This window comes from Mastomys coucha, unplaced genomic scaffold (assembly GCF_008632895.1).
Source record: "Mastomys coucha isolate ucsf_1 unplaced genomic scaffold, UCSF_Mcou_1 pScaffold20, whole genome shotgun sequence".
Taxonomy (NCBI): domain Eukaryota; kingdom Metazoa; phylum Chordata; class Mammalia; order Rodentia; family Muridae; genus Mastomys; species Mastomys coucha.
Window position 1 is genome coordinate 65,037,432 of NW_022196903.1, and position 17,168 is coordinate 65,054,599.

At 39.4% G+C, this 17,168-nt stretch overlaps 1 protein-coding gene across 1 annotated transcript in view; it reads right to left on the reverse strand.

The window, feature by feature from the left end:
• The window catches only part of Rmnd5a (required for meiotic nuclear division 5 homolog A), a 50,092-nt gene that overhangs the window by 5,091 nt on the left and 27,833 nt on the right, over positions 1 to 17,168 (reverse strand). Inside the window, exons 3-8 of the mRNA XM_031382125.1 lie at positions 16,546 to 16,680; positions 15,047 to 15,147; positions 5,638 to 5,804; positions 4,816 to 4,981; positions 3,293 to 3,395; positions 710 to 864 (exon numbers count right to left, since the gene is read on the reverse strand). Coding sequence (XP_031237985.1) covers positions 710 to 864; positions 3,293 to 3,395; positions 4,816 to 4,981; positions 5,638 to 5,804; positions 15,047 to 15,147; positions 16,546 to 16,680 — 827 coding nt within the window. The remainder of the gene's footprint in view (positions 1 to 709; positions 865 to 3,292; positions 3,396 to 4,815; positions 4,982 to 5,637; positions 5,805 to 15,046; positions 15,148 to 16,545; positions 16,681 to 17,168) is intronic.

Below are 17,168 nucleotides of genomic sequence, written 5' to 3' on the forward strand. Positions count from 1 at the left end.
CTAAATAGTTATATTTCCACACTGCAGAGCAGTCTACACTGGTGGGACAGGCAGCAAAAGTAGGATGAGACAATCTCACGTAGCTCAAGATGACCCCTCTAACTTGCTATACAGTCAGGATGATCTTGAATTCTGGGTCCACTCACATGCTGGGATTAGAAGCATGCACCACCATGCTGTGCTTCTCTGTAACTTTAACAACAACAATCACAAAGGGCTCTTTTGTGATATATAAAAATATAAAATATAAAAATAGTTCCACAATAAAGCCCTAAGTGAGAGAAATGAAACACAGAAGGGAGAAGGATATGCACAGAAGACTACTCTTAAAGCCTTGGAGGGAGGGCCATGCGAGGATTAGAGTACATTTAAGTCTAATTACAAAGTCCTTGAGCATGCTAAACTAACCAAAGAGATTAGATGCAATCCACTTTCTATGACTAGTTAAGAAAACTCATTTCTGAATCTAGTTATAGCTGAGCACAGTGTTACACACTAATCCCTTTACTCAAACAAATGTCTGAGATTGAGGCTGGCCTAGTCTACAGATCAGCCATGGCTATACAAAGAAACCCTGTCTTGGAAAACAAAAGGATGAATAAATAAACAAGAAAATATATAAAAGATTTTGGAAGCATTCATTTATCCTTATTACATCTTACTTCCTGCAAGACAGATCTATTTAATGTTTAAGAAGTCAGACACTTACTTGCTACCATTAAACATTTTATTCAGGGCATCTCTTGATATAATATGACCACAAACCAATTTCATGGGTGGATTGTTATCTGTTGTTTGTTGACGAAGAATGGGACAGGCAAATATGGAGTGATACCAGCACTTTTTACCAAGGTCCACTTCAATCTATTCAAAAAAGAGAAATACACAAAGGCTAGTTAAATCTCCAATCTGCAAAACTACAATACAGCTGTTCAAACTGATATCTGAGGTCTGAAAAATCAAACATGATGCTTCAGAAGTCAAGTATTTTTTTTTTTTTTTTTTTTGGTGGTACCAGGCAGCCGTCAGGCTTAGTGACCCACTACTAAGCTACATCCCCTGCCTAAATACCTTGTAATTTCACCAGAACATATACCAAGAGCAGAAGTAGACAACCTGACTGTTCTATAGAAGTGCTTGGTTAGGTGATACATTCAGTACAACTCCTCCTAGCCATATGCAAACCCCTACTTTGGACTCCAGCACTGCAGAAAAACAAAAACAAAAAATTTTTGCCTACCTCCCTGCTTCAGGTTTTCTCTGGACCATTACATAAAATTACATAGGAAACTCAGATCTGAAGTCACCCAGAAGGTAACTATATTTAGACCACCCCTTGTGCATGTGCCCCTTGTTTTGCTTCTTGAGACAGGATCTCCATAAGCTGCCCAGGCAGACAAATTTACAATCCTCTTGCCTCAGCCTCCTACGTATCTGGAATTACAGGCTTCTGACACCAATACTGCTTAAGCTAAATCTCAACAGGATTTTTTGTCATTTGTTCACATTAAAAGCTCATGGAATGATATCAATATTGTGTTTTTACCACAAATAAATCAAACCATATAAAAGTTTGAAATCATCTAGTAGACCAGCTGCTGCATACCAGAGCCTCCACAAATACATTGTCTTCCTTCCTTCCCAATATATAATAGCTCTTATTCTAAAAGTCCATTACTGCCAGGTGTGGTGGCACACACCTTTAATCCCCGAAGATAAAAGGGATTTTGAGTTTGAGGTCAGTCTGATCGATACAATCTAGACAAAACGAGTTCTATCTATGCCTGCCAAAGACATAAGGTTTTTTTTAAGGAAAACTGACAAAGGGGAAGGAAGTCAGTACGCACAAGGATCTGGGCCCAAACTACAGTACTGTAAAAATGGGGGAATGCACCTATAAACCCAGTGCCCAGGAGGATTGGAGAAAACCCAAACTGGACTACATAGTAAGAGTATCCTTTGACCCTTCAAAAAGAAAAAAGGGGGGGGGACAAAAGCCAAAAGTATAACAAATCCTTCATGAGGAATGATTACTAACCACTACCTCTTGTTGCTTTCTTGGGATTCTACAGATTACTCTATGTACTGGCTGGTTTGTGTGTCAACTTGACATAGGCTGGAGTTATCACAGAGACGGGAGCTTCAGTTGGGGAAGTGCCTCCATGAGACCCAGCTGTGGGGCATTTTCTCAATTAGTGATCAAGGGGGTAGGGCCCCTTATGGGTGGTGCCATCCCTGGGCTAGAAGTCTTGGGTTCTATAAGAGAGCAGGCTGAGCAAGCCAGGGGAAGCAAGCCAGTAAGGAACATCTCTCCATGGCCTCTGCATCAGCTCCTGCTTCCTGACCTGCTTGAGTTCCAGTCTTGGCTTCCTTTGGTGATCAACAGCAATGTGGAAGTAAGCTAAATAAACCCGTTCTTCCCAACTTGCTTCTTGGTCATGATGTTTGTGCAGGAATAGAAACCCTGACTAAGACATTCTACTTCAGTGTGCATATTTCAAAAATGCACACAGCAAGATCACAAAACTGCCAGAAGCTGGGCACCTGTTTAAGAAATAGAGTTCTTCATTTGCTCAAGCAGCAGCAGTGCAGTACAGCGCTGCTACTGCGCTGCTTATGTCCTGACCACATGGAGCACTGGGAAGGCACCTGTGCCTTTCATCACAAACCATCCTCAACAAGCTGCTAGAGTTGGTGCAACTGACGGGCTTACAGCTGAAAGAACAAGCTAACTACAGACAAATTTGTGTGTGCAGGTGTGGTCAAAAAGAAGCTAATGTCAAGGGGTTATTAATTTAACCCTCCAGCATCTGTGCCATAATTGTGTCAGAAATGATAATTGCAGGTTAAAGTCCCTCAAATCTAATTTTTTTGTTGTTAAGACAGTGTTTCACTAAGAGGCCTTGGATGCCCTGGAACTTACTATGTAGGCCAGGCTGGTCTCAATCTCACAAACATCTTCCTACTTTCCCTTCTGAGAGCTAGAATTAGTGTGTACCATCACTTTCCTCATACCTATTTTAATTTTAACTAGTTAACTAACTTGTTTCCTTTTTACAGTGGTGCTGAAGACTAGACCCAAAACTTCAAGCCTGCTAGACAAATGGTCTTCCACTGAGCTATACTACTCCCAACCTTATCTTTCACTTATGTTATGTGCATTAAAACAAAAACAAACAAACAAACAACAACAACAAAACCATGTAGAATAGCTACAATAGTGTTTTCTGGTTAAATGGCACGATGAGTACTTTTAAAACATTCATCTTCTAGGATTGTCAGTTGAACTCACAGGTAATTCGTCTTTCTGGTTCCAAACTCCAGTACACTGCCTCTGCTCAATTACAGCTTTGATGTTAATTAGTGCAGGCAGCGCCACACAACCTGCTGAGAAACTGAGGGCAAAAAAGAAGCATCAGTGCCAATCCCAGGGATGCTAACCCTACAGCACAGAGCCTGGCAAGTGGACAGGGTGCAGAGCAGCTGTTCCTCTAAAAGAAAACTAAACTCATTTTTCTCCCCCATCCTCCCACTCTCGGTCTTCAGCTATATTTCCTATAATTACTAAAATATAATCCCTTTTACAAATAAAACATAAAACTCTAGTGCTATCACATAACCCTCGCCAGTGTGGATGAAAAAAAAAAAGAGAGAGCAAGCTTTAAAAAGATTGGTTTTTGATAGGACATTTAATTTCCACTTAATTCCTCAGTAATTAAAAAAAAAATTGGCTTGCCTATCAGAAGAGAGGTAGCTCTAGTATTCTGTGCTGCAAGGGAAGAGGCATCATAAGCACACATCTCATTAGATTAAGGAGAGGTGAGGGAAGTACAAGACCTAAATGCCAGTGTGCCTCAAGACACAGTGGTTTGTGCTTTACCATTTAAAGAGGAAGAGATTCTTCTGACCCTGTCTTCTCTTCGAGTGTGATTATGCAGGGTTATATGAATTAAACATTCCAAAGTTTTCCATCCAGTTTACAGTTTTTTTTAAAAACTACAATGTCTTCACCGTCTCATCAGAAAAGGCTTTACAAGCTCAGAACCAAAACTTTTAATTTTAGTCTAAAATCTTGACCTGTCATTGTATGGAAATATACAGACATTTGCTTCCTTTAATGTGACAAGCTTACTTCATTCACTTGGAAAAATAACTGTTGAAACTCAGAATGTGAATAAACTGTGGTTTGGTTTTCATAGATTAGATCACTTAATGTTAGAAATTAAAATGTACTGATTGATTCATTTAAAAATCACAATAAACTGGAGTGTCCATTGAAAATTAGTTCAAGTAAAAACTATATTCTGCAACAAGACAGTTCATAACACAGGTGCTTTGTTGAGACAACCATCATACTGTGGTGAGAAATGAAATGCTTTTTGCAAATGCCCTATTGTGTCCCAGAGAATGCTAAAGATGCAGACCCAAATATCAGCAGAAAGCAAGTATCTACTGCCTACCCAAAGTACTATAGAGCTCAGCAAGCATTTCCTAGGCAGCCAGTATGGTAGTGAGGATACCTGCTGGGGCTGGCATCAATGTTCCCACAACACAGACCCTGTCATTTAACTTACTTCTGTTTCTGCATCATCTGTACAAATATCAGCAGTGGAAAACGATTTAGGGACTCTCTGGTTCCCAGGTCACATTTGGAGAACTGCTGACCTAAACTGTGTCATTGCCATCTGTGGCAAGCACTTCAAGTATACTCGTCTCCAGAAAGACAACACAATCTACTGGTTTCATCATAAAGGCAACAGGAAAAGTTGCCCAGTATAATGCCCATTTCAGAGCAACCAGGGCCTACTACCACACCTGACACTGAGAGGAGACTCCACGGAGAGCCCCAAGAGGGCACAAGCATCCCGTGTAAAGATGTCACAGATGTCAGCCCACTGGTTTGCATCAAGTAGGTGAACATATGGTGAGTTTTCAATCCCTTGTCTCAGGTACACGAGGCTTCCCATCAATACCTGAATGTCTAAAAGAAAAAGCACCAGCAAAATGAAGGTGTGCACACACATTTGAAACAGCATCTACTTGTGAACAGGTTGAAAAAGCTAAGAACATTTCCATCCCATATGACACATTCTAAAATAATGTAAACATTCTGGTCCTAAGTGTGGTCCGCAAGTCCTCCTTCTTAATTAAGGGTACAGCACAGAGAGGATGAGAAAAAGAAAGCACTGAAAATAGTGAACTTAGACTTTCTAGTCTTAGACTGCCATATGTGTTTGGTGATTATGTAGTCACTCTGACACATGTGTGGCAGCAGCACGTGGTGAAAGGGGAGTGGCCAAGGAGCTAGCCACACCTTGGTCTTGGTGTCCTTACATTAAAGAGTCCTTAACTGCCAGTTATCCCAACAGTTTTAGTCATTAGAAAATATGTATGAGACACATAAGTCATGGCTACTGGGGTGGCTACTGGCTCCCCCCAAACACTAAAGATCTCTATCCCAAGCCATTCTGGTGGTATCTATACTCCTAGCATTCCGGAGGCTGACCTAAGAGAATCACAAGTTTGAGACCAGCCTGGGCTATACACAGAGACTGTCAACTCCTTGTACTCTCTGCATCTTGCCCATGCTCCCTCCCCAAAGTACAAAGGAAAAAAGCAGTCTGATTCCAGACTCACCTTTTTGATGATTTAGGGCAAATGGCTGGAAATTTTTCGCATATTGTAAGGCTTCTCGCTGATTTGTAGTTCCACCCATTAACAAACTAATAAAATACAGTCGGTGTAGCTTAAATTCCAAGGAGCTGTTTTGGGCTATAAGCATTTCTCGGTTTGATACTGCCCACCTAAGGCAATAGAAAAAAGGTTTTAAGGGTAATCAAGGGCATGAGTATGATACTTTAAAAACTGGTTGACATCTAGCATGAGAAAAAAGGGTCTAGTTTGCCCTCTTGTGGGAGGCTGTGGTAACATCAACCATTAGGAGATGCAAGCACCAAGGAAATCATATGACATTAGATGATAATTACTTCTTCACTAAGGTATTACAGTATAATGGCTCTGGTATGTCACATAATACACTTGGATTTGAAGAGGCCCACACTCTGGAATGTAAACCTTGAGATTCACACCTAAATCACTTAGAGCCACCCTTCTTTCCTATTAAGCAAGCATATTTGTAAATTAGCCAAAATTCTGAAGGGGAGCCTCTTACTTTTTAAACTACACTCTTCCATTTATTATGCTTTCATTCTTTACCCACATCATAACTTTCATGGGGAAGTCAGAGGATAGCCCATGAAGTCATTTCTTTCCTTCTAGCATGGGATGGAGGACACTGAACACAGGTAAGGCTTAGTGCAAGCACCTTCACTTGCTGCACTACTTCACCACTGACCTGGAATCCATTTCTAAGCCTTCTAAATGCCACTCAGTTTAGTGTTAAGAACCAGCAAACATAGAGGCTGTGGATACAGCTTAGTGATGGAGTGTTTGTTTACACAAATAAAAGGGTCCTGGGTTCAACCCCTAGCATTGTGACAACAAAAATTCACCAAAGAAACAAAACCAGAGACCACAGATATTTCTCAAGGTTCTTGCAGTCTTTTTTAAGATTGACTTTTATGTGTGTTTGTATGTTGTCCCCAAGTATGCACGTGTGCATGTCAGGTACCCTTAAAGGCCAAAGAAGGGCACTGGATCCCGTGGAACTGGAGTTACCATTTTCTTTATTAGTTTCTTTTTTCTTTCTTTCTTTCTTTTTTTTTTTTTTTCAAGACAGGGTTTCTCTGTGTAGCCCTGGCTGTCCTGAAACTCACTCTGTAGACCAGGCTGGCCTCGAACTCAGAGATCCACCTGCCTTTGCCTCCCAAGTGGTGGGATTAAAGGCGTGCGCCACCACCGCCAGGCTGGAGCTACCATTTTCATCTATCATGTGAGTGCTGGGAACGAAGCCCGTCCAGGTCTTCTGGAAGAGCAACAAGTGCTCACCACTGAGTACCAGTACTTTCAAAAGAAAAAAAAAAAAGCACACATACACACTGTGCTACACATGACAAAAGATTTGCATAGATATAATATCACTGAGGGAAATACTGTTCTGTTCTGAAACTCTTGAAGTGCCGTGACTGATGAGGCAGCAGCCCCACAAGGAGGGACTAATTCAGCTTTAACTGGGACTATCAGCTGTCAAAGTCAAGTTTTACAAATGTGATAAGGAAGCTTGATTTTAATAAATATTCAATTATAAAACCTATCCTTTAATTGACCTTTACTTGGACATTTTTTAGCTAACCCAATTCACCAGGGACCACTGGAACATGAACCAGGTATGAATATAAAATGTGAGTAATCTGAGCTGGGAATATATTTTGTGGTAGAACGTTTGCCCAGCACGCACAAGGCCTCTGGATTGATCCTTAGCATATGGGGGAGGGAGGACAAAAGAAAGGTGACATAAAATCTACGTAGCTCTTCCTCCACTGTACCCAATAGCACCTTCCTTAACTAATAATTTCCTGACAGCACTCTTGTCCCTGCCACTCACTAGCTTTTTCAAGTTACCTAACACTAAGAAATTAATAACAATTTGAGTGGATGAAATAAAAACAAACAACAAATAAAACAAACCAAACAAAAACCCCTGTTTTTCCAGATCCTTGACATGAGGTTACAGCCTTCTCCCAATGATTCAACCAACTTTAACATTTAGGCTGCACATTAAGGAAATTCAAGTTTTTATAAAAGTAAAGGGTTTTATCCAAAGCAGAAGTATATGTGTCAACCAAGTACACTTAAACTTCTTGACTTTGTGACATGATGGTGTCATATTTAAAGTTCATGCTAAAGAATCAGCAAGAAACATGTATGTTTTGTTTTTCTGAAATTGGCTGATCATATTTAATATTATATATTCTCAGACCATGCATTTTCCTTCAAATTTCAGAATTTCACTTTTCTTTAAAGCTGAATAATATTCCACATTACATATGTAACATACTTTCATGATTCATTTATCTGTTGGACTATGCTGGTTTTCTTTCCTACCTACAGTGGTAACTTGGGGTGCATATAACCCTGCAACACAGAGTTCTCTGTGTATATGCCCAGAAGCGGACTGCAGGCTTTAAGGAAGTTCAGACTGTGTTAGAGCACTCACGGTTCTCTTGGGACACATGTAGCAGAGGGCTAGTCAGTTTTTTGCTCACAGTTCAACTCAAACTGAAAGAGATAGAAGCTACTCTACCTTGGTTTTTACTTTATACCACAGGTTCCTATAGGCCGAGGGCACAAATTAGCATCTCTCTGCTGTTGCCAAAGGACATGTAAATGTTATAACCCTTTAGCCACCGCATTCTCTAAATAAGAATTTGGGAACGCACATAATCAGAACCCCCACCTCCAATAATGGTACTTAGTGACCTAGTCAGTAGTACCCCACACTGACACACAGCATGAACCTGCTTAGCCTATGAAAAGGCTTGGTATATTTAAGACTCTGTATATATCATTTCCATCAACCCCAAATAATAACATGATTTTATTCACATGGTTAGCTCTCCCCTCTCCTCTCCTAAATTTGCCACTTGGATGGGTGACTATTTCTGGTAACGATGAAAGAAAAATGCATCTGGTCAAGGCTCACAACCTGCACCACTATACCCGTTTCCAGCATGTTAAAGACTACAAATACCCTTCCCTTCTAGTATTCCTGGAAGACTTTCACCACTCTTTCTTTCTTCCTCTTGGGAACGACTAACAATACTCAGCCCTACAAGTACAATGGGAAGTTAATGGGAAGCTATTAATACTATAATCCAAATGTCTTTAAAATTCAAAGAATGAAAAACACCACAAAATCAAATTCAGCAAAAGAGCTAGCAATTCCCTAACATCACTGTGGAGACAAAAAGACCACCAACAGTTCATTCAAAGGTATTATCAGCTCTCTTGGTGTGGACTCAGAGTCTCACTGTAACCCCCAGCCTTTCCTCCTATCCCATCTTTGTGTTCTGCTGACCCAACCCACAGAAGCACTCTCAACCAGGGATCATATACCAGCACAATTAACTAGGATCCAGACAGGGCAACACCAACCAAAGCGTGGAGCACCCACCAAAAAAGACAGATCAGATAGCTATACTAAGAAACACCTCAAATATCCTAACTGCAGAAACCTAGATCCAAGCCCCTAAACAAAAATATAGTTAAAAAAAAAAAAAAAGAATCAACATTTGGATTGTTCCCCCAGAAGCAAATCTAGTGCAGTAGGCCCAAAGCATGCAATTTAACTGACACCCAAGACAGGGGCTTCAAAATACCAAGTGTAAGTATGTTAAAAGAAGGTACGAATAAATGCCTCAATGAAGACCATGAAAACACAAACAGTGGTATGAAACAATAAAACATTGTCTAAGACATGAAAGCAGAAACAAAAAACCAAAACTCAGATAAAATTGAAAATGAAAAACTTAGGTCAAATAGAACTCAACTACGCAATGTAAGGCAGATCAATACATGCGTGTTGTTAGCAAAGAATCCTTCATCACATGTCTTTTCACGTGCTTGCTTTAGCACAACATCCTCTCACCTGCATCTGCTTAAGCAAAATGTTCCTTCTTGAGTTGGCCTTAGCCTTTCACACCTGTGTCCACTTTAACTAAATGTTCCTTCATGTGTTTGCACCCCAGCAAAATACCATCCAACCAACTTTCCAGAGAACCCTTAAGTTTCCACTTCAAAACCCTAAGACAGAAGTTAGGTGGGGTACTGCTGTGATATGCCTGGCCATGTTTTTGTTTAGAGGAATGTGGATTTGGGGATTTTGGAAAGGTGTGGCATGCCTTAAGTGGGGCTTGATGGGCCATCCTAGTAGGAATATGGGACACTGTGCTGCTCAGAGTGCTCTGAACTGTGCAGACCTGGCCCAAGAGGGTTCAATGGAGAAGAATTTCAGTATATGGTCTAGAGACTGTCTTTATGGTATTTTGGTAGAGAATATGGCTGCTTTTTCCCTTGTCTGAAGAGTATAGCTGAAGCTAAGGTAAAGAGATTTATATTAATTGCATTCACAAAGGAAGTATCAAAAAAGCCTAGCAGAGACTTTTGTTCTCTGGTTTAGTCTCATGCATTCTGACCAAGCATAGCAAGCTTAAAATATACAAGCTTAAAAATACAAAGTGTATGATTCAAGTAATAATAAAGGGGCACCAAGAAGTGAAATGGACCTGAATCCTGTGTTCAGGAGATAAAGAGGTTAAGGGAGTGGTGATCTCTGGGCAAGATCACATCCAGCTAAATTTACTGTTTGTGTTTGCAGTTGAACATGGAATAATTTGGATTTTTAATCTGGAAATAATCACAAAAGTTAAGTACATACTAAGGGGTCAGAGAGGATCTCCAATGGAGAGGGGTAATAAGAATATAGCATTATGGACAGATGAAGGGGAAACTAGAACAGGAACATTAAATAGGAGGAGGGAAGGGAGAAAAGGGTAAAAGAGAGAATTTGGGTAGGGAAAACTAACACTAAAGGCCATTTGAAAAAACACATACACCTACTATTGTAGAAACTTCCTAACATATATGGAAGGAATCCAAATGGAGTCACCAAATAATAGGGGAGATAATGTCTCAACTAGATATTCCTACAGTTCCAGAAATGGGTTACTTCTTGTGTTGTTGGTCAAAGGGGCTCTACCGAAACTCCCAAACATCACAGACTATTGCCAAAGTTATTGTTTAGTCTTCACAACCTGACGGTAAGGCTCTATTGTAGAAAATATTTACTTAGTTCTCCAACAGAGAAGTTAACTCGTGCCCTACTAGAAGCTTCACTCCTGCTAACTAGTGGTCACAGTACTCTAGAAGGTATTCTACATGATACTTGAGGAAAAAGGTAATCATTAGTATCACTCGCTACAAACCTTAAGACTACAACAGTGATCTGCCTGTAAGATATACTGGGTGCAATAATAGCATAAATGTTATGGGTGTAACCAACCACTTTCTGATTATATATAAGGCCCACTCTGTGAGATAGAACCTACATTTGACACTGCTAAAATGGCCAAGAATCAGATTCCTACTCTGCTACAAAAACACAGCATTAAAAGGACTCCTAATAACACAGCATAGTGCCAGATTCAGAGATCACTGCCTCAACTAAACCCAAATCAGAAAAATTCTTTCGGTAGCTGGAAATCTACTTGGGCTCTTTTCAGTAGCCTTCAGTAGCAAAGACACACAACTGGACAATGTGCAGACAGTGAGATAGAAAGAAGTCCCATGCCCAGGTATAGTTAGCCAACACAAAATGAACTCAATGGTATTTTTGTATAGACTTTTTGTTTCATTTCACTTTGTTTTGGGATTTTTTTTTTGTCTTATTGGTCATTTGCTTATTTATTTAGATTTTCCTTTTTGTGGTTTTATGTTTTCTGTGTTCTTGGTTTTTTGTTGTTTGCTTTACTTTGCTTTTGAAAGAGAAGAAAAAAGCACAATACATAGGTAGGGAGGCTATAAAGATCTTGTAGAAATTGGAAGAGAGAAAAATATGATTAAAATGAAGTATATAATTTTTTTCACAAATGGGGGGCTGACATTTCCAAATAGTGAAGTTTTAGTTACTGGCTAATTCCATCATTAGAAATACTAATAGCTTCTTCATCTCAAAGATGATGTGCCTTTTATTTTTTAAAAAAGATATTTTTATTATTTTTTAAATTATGCCCATGTTTCTACATATCTGTGCAGAATTTAGAAGAGTGTCAGATCGCCAAAACTGAAGTTACAGATGGTTGTGAGCCACTCAATGTGTATGCTGGGAATTGAACTTGGGACCTTTCAAAGATCAGTGAGTGCTCTTAACTGTAAGCCATCTCTCCAGCCTGTCCTTTTTGTTAGCTGTTTAAGAAACCATATAGAGGGGTAAGATGAATCAATGGGCAAAGACAGTTGCCACCAGGACTGAATATCCGAACTAAATTTCCAAGGTACACATGGGGAAATGAACAAATTTCTGCAAGTTATACCTACACACACACACACACACACACACACACACACACACACACACACACACACACACACACACAAAATAAAACATTAACTATATTTTTCTTAAAAGAGTCATAGTCACATATGGAGGTACATGCCTGTAAGGGCTAATATCAGCATGTGCTACATAGCATTAGTGAAATATTGTTTCATAAAAGAACAGGAGGGAGAAGAGGAAAACAGGGAGGACTGCAGCACTGCACATGAGTATTACTTAAAACACAAACAAGCTGGTCACTGATTCCAGCACTTAGGAGATAGAGGTAGTAGGATAAACAGAAAGTCAAGGCCAACCTAAGCTACCTAAGACCTTATCTCATAAGAACAGAAAATATTAAAACAAAACATAAAACACACATATTTAACTTTACTTGAAGTTCTCAGATATACAGGCTGACTTTGCTTCAATGCTGCTGAACCCTCAGTTAGGATAGTTAGAAAATGTATATTCTTTTCCTGAGGAAAAGGTTGGATCTTCCTATAGCCTTTCACCAGCAGTAATTTAAAACAGAAAAGGTATTATTACCTCAACTGTCTTCTTTTTTTTCTTTCTTCCAGTCTCTCTATCACATCCTTTCCTGTAACCCTGACACCTGGTACCTCATTATACTTTTCTCTGAGACAGGAAGCCCACATTGGCCTTAACTTCCAATGTACCAGAGGATAACCTTGAATTCCTGATCTTCTTACCTCCATCTTCCAAGTGCGAGAATTTTAGGTATGTGCACCATACCTCACACTCTTTGTAATTAGCTTCTCTTTAACTGAAGTGTTCTTCCTCCATTACTTAGCGTATACAGAGAATTAGTTTTAAATGGATATTTCTTTCTTTCTTTTTTTTTTTTGTCTTCTCAGAATTAAGGCCAATTAATCGGGTAAAAAGAAGAAAATCAAACTTTAGGGGTTAAATCCAACTTGTTCGATCCTAGATGCCCTTCTTGTGTCTCCTCAGGAGAGCTGCTTTTTCTACTGTCTGTGGCTTGAAATGAAGGGCTGCACACCTGTGAGAAGCTGTGCACCGAAGAACAAGAAACAAACACCAGAAACTATTTAAAATAAAAATAAAAATAAAAAACCAAAAAAGTGTTTAGATGTTTTGCCTGTATGTAACCATGTGTATACCTGAGTCCCAAAGAGGCCAGAAGAGGGTATCAAATCCCCTAGACAAGAGTTGCAGATGGTTATGGGTCACTGTGGTGGTTTGAATATGCTTGGCCTAGGGAGAGGCACTATTAGGAGGTGTGGCCTTGTTGGAGGAAAAGTGTCATTGAGGGCATGGGCTTTAAGACCCTCATACTAAATGCCTGGAAGTCAGTCTTCGTCTAGCTGCCTTCAGAACAAGAGGTAAAACTCTCAGCTCCTCTAGTGCCATGGCTGCCTAGAAGCTGTCATGCTTCCTACAATAACAATAATGGACTGAACCTCTGAACCTGTATGTAAGCCCCAATGTTGTCCTTTATAAGAGTTGCCATGGTCATGGTGTCTTCATAGCAATCAAACTCTAAGACAGTCACCATGTGGGTGCCAAAAATTGAACCCAGGTCCTCTGAAAAAGCAACCAGTGAGCCCTCTAAATCATCTTTCCAGCCTCATCCAGAAACAATTTAATCATTGCACCCTCAGTGTGTAATTCAAATCTCTGATCATCAGGTGCTTTGCTTTACTCATTCATGCTATAATCTCTCTTATATTTGATGAGGATTTTCTTAGCCATAAGATCATTAACCAAATATTACTCCATGAAGGCGTAAGGGCAGGCTCTTACCCCATCCTTCTGACTTTTCTTTGCATTCCTACCTAATGTCTGGCCTGGGGAGACTCAGCAGTCTGCTTGGTAGTGTTGACAGCCTGTCCCATTAAAACCCTTCTGCAGTATAAACCAAGGCAACATTTCCCTCTCTTAGGTGAAAAATTCTGCAACCTTTATCCTTTTCCTTCTTATATCATTTAGTTATTTTTGGTTCCTCAAGTTGTACAGTGGAGGGTTTTGCACTAACAGAGGCAAGAAGGGATTGCTCTTGCAGGTCCCAGGAAATCATGTTCTAAGATGGTCAGATACATCATCCATAGTGAGCCTTAAGACGTCCTCCCAGAATCAAAAGGTTAAGTAAAATTCAGGCATAACCTCCAACAAAATACTAAGCAGTCACTTTAGAAGAAAAAGTTTTGTCTTATCACAGTATAAGCAGGCAGTTCAAAATTTTTGCAAGTTAAATGTACACGCACACACACACATACACTCACAATGTAGAACAGTCAACCATCTGTTCAAAAGTAACACATACCTTTTACAAAGACACACAGTTAAAGAGATTTAGCTCTAAACAGATCATTTATATTTTTACTTTATACAAAAATCTTATAACACACATATTAACATAAGAACCCTCTGTTCATCTTGGCTAGTTCTAGAAATACACAATTAAAAAAAAACTGATGAAAAATAGAAAACTATGCAGTAACCTCTACCCTAAATACTAAATTCAAACCCCACATAAGTTATTCCCAATCATTAACACTGATTTCAAATATTCTAAGTTTTAAAACACCAGCATGCTACTTTTGGTTATCTTGTCTTTTATCTTCACTTTAGGTTATTTACTATAAATATCCGGTAATTGTCACACTAAGTAGATTTAGAGACTCTGGCATGAGATAAACAAATAACTTGCTCCCTATTTTGTGTGACACATACCAAGATCAACTATTTTACAGTGCCAACTACGGCGCTGGAGCAGAAACTGAGAGCTTAAATCTGATCTACAACTGGGAATGGTGTAAGCTTTTGAAACTTTAAGACCAAAAGATGCCGATAATTCTCCCATTCAAATTATATTTAAATTAAAAAAAGAAAAAAAATTTTGGCAAAAATCTCATTAACCTGTAAAAAACAAAAGACATCCAAGTCTCCTTTCTCAAATCCTCATTAGTCTACCCTAGGAAAGGCAGACCTATCTAAATATCTCTCCTGTGTTTTACAAATTTTCTTACAGAGTTCCCCTCACAGTATCTAAAAGAAAGAGTAACTTACTCGAGAGCAGGTCTTAGAACTCTGACTTTTAATGCTTCTAATATTCGATTTAACTCCACAAATGGTTCTTTCTGACTTGGATCCACAGACAGACCAGATTCCTGGAAGGGAGAAACAAACAAACAAACAAACAAACAAACCTGTTAGTTCATTCACAGTGGAAAAAGCTGATCTAGATTATAAAATACAGGGCTGTCAAAGATACTTTTAGCATATACTTCTGGGGCAGAAACAGAGACTGTTCCACCTCTATGATTCTGTCAAATCTGAGCTGAGCACCGATGATGGACTCTAGCTGGGTGTGGTTCTCCACACTCAGGCCAATGCAATGTAAACACCAACTCTTTCCTGGGATATAAGGTGCGGCTGGAGGCCTGGCCACAAGGAGAAGCGGGTTCCCTGGAAACTGCAGAGCTACAAGAAATGTATAAAAACTTCACGGGACAGATGCTGTGAACCTCTCTTACTATCTTTCTTTTTATACAAGAAAAACAAACTTTGTTTAAGCTGCTATCTTGAGTCTGTTACTTGAAAACAAACTGATCTTCAAAGACGCCATTTACTGTGAGGTCTGTATGGACACACACACTTCAAAAGGTATAAAGCAAGACTCACATTCTATTGATTTAAACTGTTTCAAACAAAAAGGGCTTAAACTAGAGACTGGAATATGATGCCCTTTTCATTATTTTATCTTTTGAGTTTTTCATTTTTTTTTAAACAACAACAACAAAAAAAAAATGCAACAGAAAGGAGTTTGGAGAAATGAATAAGGGACTGAATCCCCCTGTTCCTTCACACGGGCTCCCTGAATGGCCCTGGATATATCCCTTGGTTCTCCAAACCTCGTGAGGAGCAGCAACAATAACTGCTATCTCACAATGTAGTAGAAAGGAAAAGCAGTGTGGCCTGGAGGAAACACATAATACACACCAGATACTATCACCATGAATACATGGTGTTCCTGTCTAACAGAAATACGATAGGCAATGCCCACCTGACGGAAATTTTAGCCTGAAATTTCACTTGTTATAGTTCTGTTATATCAGAAAAGCAAACATTAATATTTTTGTTTCTTTCCTCTTTTCTGCTGTATTAACACACCGTATCACAGGGAAAAACGGAGTAAATGGTGCATGCCAATAAATGTAGCACTGGCGAGGCTAAAACAGGAGGAGCCTGGGTCACACAGGAAAAGTAGTATTACTTTTGACACTTTGACTTGTGAACAGGAATCAACCTACCAGACTCAGAATAAAGAAACAACAATTTGGATATTAAACTCTGAGTGTAATTTCTTAAGGGCAATTCAGATACTAAATTAAAGCACTATAGTTTCTAAGAACTTAAAAAATTTCCTAGCAAAATGACTTATCCATGATAATTAAAATATTACAAATCTATCTACAGTTCAAGGTACACCCAAGTCCCATCTGCAGACACTGCAAACCCCACCAGAGCTGTCTTGTTTTCCCCGTGCCTCACTGGCATGTGCTTACCTGGCAGAGCTCCTCAGCTACATCCAGCATTCCTTGTCGGAAGAAGTGTTCCACCATGACCTCATTGAGAAGTCGTTGGCTGTCTGCCTGCCAGCAGCCATCTATTCCCACACTGCTAATGTCAGAATCAAAATTCTGGGGGGAAACAGAAAAGAATCATGTATAGATGACTTCTTTTGTTTCACCTCACCTAAGAGAAAGCAACACCTTACAGAGAGGTCTACATCTTACTTTGGTGTTATCAGAAAGTACCCAATTCAATTCATCTACACAATCACAGGCAAGGATTTTCCTATTGCTTCTTTTAAATCTTTTTACTCTTGAGGATTACTGATGGAATAAACACAAATATTTTTTTTTTAAAAAAAATTGAGAAGCATTCTAGGAAAATATAGATTGAACACTGACTTCTGTGAAACCAAAATCAATAAGCCAATTTCTGGGCATTATACTATAGCAATATTTTCAGAAGTATGCTATAGTAATTTGTTAAAAGCATGCTCAATGCAGCACTGTCTAAAATGTGAAGGACAGAAACCACACACACACACACACACACAGTAAAGGACAGAAACCACACATACACACACACACACAGCGAAGGACAGAAACCACACACACAC